The sequence below is a fragment of the Corvus kubaryi genome, unplaced genomic scaffold (genome assembly GCF_017639235.1).
Source record: "Corvus kubaryi isolate FWS band 111438036 unplaced genomic scaffold, C.kubaryi_AGA036_p1.0 37021, whole genome shotgun sequence".
NCBI classification, from domain to species: Eukaryota; Metazoa; Chordata; class Aves; order Passeriformes; family Corvidae; genus Corvus; species Corvus kubaryi.
Window position 1 is genome coordinate 50,083 of NW_024581010.1, and position 4,207 is coordinate 54,289.

The 4,207-nt window shown below is 60.6% G+C and overlaps 1 protein-coding gene across 1 annotated transcript in view; it reads left to right on the top strand.

The window, feature by feature from the left end:
* The window catches only part of LOC121660951 (receptor for retinol uptake STRA6-like), a gene marked incomplete at its 3' end in the record, with an annotated part of 10,578 nt that overhangs the window by 5,074 nt on the left and 1,297 nt on the right, over nt 1–4,207 (top strand). The window contains exons 6-10 of the mRNA XM_042020564.1: nt 671–790; nt 2,031–2,098; nt 2,224–2,300; nt 2,786–2,847; nt 3,013–3,193. Coding sequence (XP_041876498.1) covers nt 671–790; nt 2,031–2,098; nt 2,224–2,300; nt 2,786–2,847; nt 3,013–3,193 — 508 coding nt within the window. The remainder of the gene's footprint in view (nt 1–670; nt 791–2,030; nt 2,099–2,223; nt 2,301–2,785; nt 2,848–3,012; nt 3,194–4,207) is intronic.

The window sequence follows — 4,207 nt, forward strand, 5'->3', positions numbered from 1 at the left end:
GCAGTGACCCCGTGTCCCTCCGTGTCCCTGGCTGGTGGCAGTGACCCCGTGTCCCCTGGCTGGTGGCAGTGACCCCGTGTCCCTCCATGTCCCCTGGCCGGTGGCAGTGACCCCGTGTCCCCTGAGGTGGTGGCAGTGACTCTGTGTCCCCTGGGGTGGTGACAGTGACCCCGTGTCCCTGCAATGTCCCCTGGGTGGTGCAATGACCCCATGTCCCCCGGCCGGTGCAGTGACCGCATGTCCCCCGGCCGGTGGCAGTGACCCTGTGTCCCTCCGTGCCGCCGGCCTGTGTAGTGACCCCGTGTCCCCTGGGCTGGTGGCAGTGACCCCGTGTCCCCTGGCCGGTGGCAATGACCCCGTGTCCCTGGGGTGGTGGCAGTGATCCCATGTCCCTCCGTGTCCCCTGGGCTGGTGGCAGTGACCGCGTGTCCCCTGGCCGGTGGCAGTGACCCCGTGTCCCTCCGTGCCGCCAGCCGGTGTCAGTGACCCCATGTCCCCTGGGGTGGTGTCAGTGACCCTGTGTCCCTCTGTGCCGCCGGCCGGTGCAGTGACCACGTGTCCCTGGGGTGGTGGCAGTGACCCCGTGTCCCTCCGTGTCCCCTGGCCAGTGGCAGTGACCCCGTGTCCCTCCGTGCCCCCGGCCGGTGGCAGTGACCGCGTGTCCCCCCAGATCCACCGGCTCTACTCGCTGCTGTCCCACGTCCCCACCCTGCTGTCGCTGCTCCTGCTCAGCCTCTGGTACCCGGCCCTGCTCGGCCGCAGCCTCCGCGGGAACGGCCCGGAGCGGGAGGTATGGACACGCCGGGACCTGGGCACGCTCCCAGCGGGATCGGGGCCCACATCAGCAGCAGGAGGGGGATGGGGATGGGGTGGGAATTGGGATCGGGAGCAGGATTGGGATCGGGATCGGGATTGGGATCAGGATTGAAATTGTGACCAAGATAGGGATCGGGATTGGGACCGGGATCAGGACTGGGATTGGGATCAGGATTTGGACTGTGACCAGGATGGGGATCAGGATTGGGACCGGGATTGGGATCAGGATTGGGATTGTGACCAGGATATGGATCAGGATTGGGACCAGGATCAGGACTGGGATTGGGATCGGGATTCGGATTGTGACCAGGACAGGGATCGGGATTGGGACCAGGACTGAGATCGGGATTGGGATTGTGACTGGGATCAGGATGGGGATCTGGACGGGGATCAGAATCAGGATTGGGCTAGAGATCGTAATTGGGATCAGGACTGGGATCTGGATTGGGATCAGGATCTGGATTGGGATCAGGATCAGGACTGGGATCAGGATTGGGATCAGGACCAGGATCAGGATTTGGACCAGGATCGGGATTGGGACCAGGATTGGGATTGGGACCGGGATCGGGATCAGGATTGGGATCAGGACCAGAATCGGGATTGGGATCAGGATCGGAATTGGGACCGGGATCAGGATCGGGACCGGGATCGGGATCAGGATTGGGATCAGGACCAGGTTCGGGATTGGGACCGGGATCGGGATCAGGATTGGGATCAGGACCAGGTTCGGGATCGGGATCAGGACCAGAATCGGGATCGGGAGCTCCGCACATTCCTTTGGCCCTGCCGCTGGGGGTTCTCCGTCGCTATCCCAGGACTGGGTTTGGGATGGGGAAATCCGCCTCTGGAATAAGCTCCTTACACAAGAGGCTTTCGGCATCAACCACTCCTCGTTTTCCCGGATAAGCCCCGGCACGTGGAGCGGTGCTGGGGCTTTGTTGGGAAGAGAGGAGGAGAAGCCGGGAAAGGCCGGCCGGGCGTGGCCTGAGGTGACCCCAGGCCGGGAGCCGGCAGGCGGGAAGGAGGATCCCAGGCGGATTTGGGACCAAGGCCGGATTCTTCCCACTTTCCCACCCCAACATCGCACGTTCCTCATCCCAACGAGAGCCGGGAAGCTCCCGTTGGGAGATGCCAGGGATGAGGGGCGGCCGAGCGGGGACAGGGACGCTCTGCCCCCCTCCAAAATCCGTGGATTTATCCCTGATTCCCTCAAGATTCCTGGGAGCGGGTATTACAGGAAGTACCTCAAGGCTGTGCTGTCCAAGCGGGGCCGGAAGGGGAGGTAAGGATGGAACATCCCATTCCTGACACATCCCATTCCTGACACATCCCATTCCCGGCTCATCCCATTCCTGGCTCATCCCATTCCCAAAGGCCGGGATCGTCACCCTCTCCCACCTCCCGCAGCTCGGCGCCGATCGAGAAGAGCCTCCAGTCCCGGATCCGCTCCTACCTGCGCTCCTACATCTACGCTCCCGAGGAAGGTGGGATGCGGGATGGGATCCCAGCGGGATCAGGGAATCAGGGAACAGCTGGGGTTGGGAGGGATTTATGGATCAGCCATTCCCGCTATCCCAGGGTGCTCCAAGTCACGTCCTGGGACACTTCCAGGGAGTTTCCCTAGGAAAGCTTGGCCAGGGAAGGATGGGAGCAACTGGGGGGGGGGTTGGATAAGGGAATAAATCCTGCCCTGAGGGGGTTAAATCCCGGGAATGTGGAGCCACTCCTGGCTCTTCCCATCCATGGAGGGGGCAGGGAGTGTCCCGGAGAGGTGGCACCCGGCTGTTGTCACCCAAGATTCCATGGAAAAGCAGGAATGAGCCATCCATCCACTCACAGCTCTCCATCCTGACAGGAATTCCCCATGGAAATCCCATTCCAGAGCTCCCATTCCTGGGTGAGCCCTCAGCCTGCTCCGCTCTTCCCCCACCATCCCAAATCCCGGCTCCTCTCCTGCTTTTCCCTCCAGGATTCCGGATCCCGCTGAAGCTCGTGGTGTCCCTCGCCATGGCCGTCATCGCCGTCTACCAGGTGACACTGGCGACACTCCCGGCCGCGTCCCCTCGGGATCACCGGGAACGGCATTAACATTCCTTACGGAATTATGCGCTCCGGGGAGCTCGGCCAAGCCCTAAATCCCTCAATCCCGTGGGATCCGTGGCCCGGAGCTCACGCGGCTCGGCCGCTCCCTGGCAGGTGGCCCTGCTGCTGCTGGTGGCCTTCGTCCCCACCATCCAGATTATCCGGGCGGGAATGACCAAGGACATCGTGGTGCTGCTGGTCCAGTTCGGATTGGTGCCCTCGGACAATCCGGCCGTGCCGGGGGACATGGAAAAGGAGCTCCGCACCGTCCGCCACTACCTGTGGTCGCTGGAAGGTGCGTTCCCGGTCGGATCCCGATTCCAGAGGGGGATTTGGGGAGGAGGGGGGGGGTTTCCAGGAGGATTCTGAGCACGGAGGGTGGTCAGGGATGGGGTGGATTCCAGGGGGATTTCGGGAGCGGCTGGCAGGCGCTGGGATGGGGCTGTGCCAGGCTGGCGCGTGCCAAGGCGGGAAGAGGCGTCGGGAAAAGCCGTTGGGAAGAGGCGGCAGATGGAAATCTGCTGGAATGGAACAGATGGGCCCCCCGGATCCCTGGAGAGTGGAAATCCTTGGATGGGGGGGGGGGGGTGAGGGAAGAGCTGGGGTGAAGGGATAGGAGGGATAAAGGGCTAGGGATGAAGGGATAGCTGGGATGGGGGAATTTTAGGGATAAAGGGGTAGCAGGGATGAGGGAATAGCAGGGATTAAGGGATAGCAGGGATCAGGGAATTCCAGGAATAAAGGGATAGCAGGGATGAGGGAATAGCAGGGATAAAGGGATAGCAGGGATGCGAGAATTCCAGGGATTCAGGGATAGCAGGGATGAGGGAATTCCAGGGATTCAGGGATAGCAGGGATGAAGGAATAGCAGGGATAGAGGAATAGGGATAAAGGGATATCAGGGAATATCGGGGATGAAGGGATAGCGGGGATCAGGGAATTCCAGGGATAAAGGGATAGCAGGGATGGAGGAATTCCAGGAATAAAGGAATATCAAGGATCAGGGAATTCCAGGAATAAAGAGATAGCAGGGATTTGGGAATTCCAGGGATAAAGGGATAGCAGGGATCAGGGAATTCCAGGAATAAAGAGATAGCAAGGATTTGGGAATTCCAGGGATAAAGGAATAGCAGGGATAAAGGGATATCAGGGAATATCGGGGATGAAGGGATAGTGGGGATGAGGGAATTCCCGGAATAAAGGGATAGCAGGGATTTGGGAATTCCAGGGATTAAGGGATAGCAGGGATCAGGGAATTACAGGAATAAAGGAATATCAGGGATCAGGGAATTCCAGGGATAAAGGGATA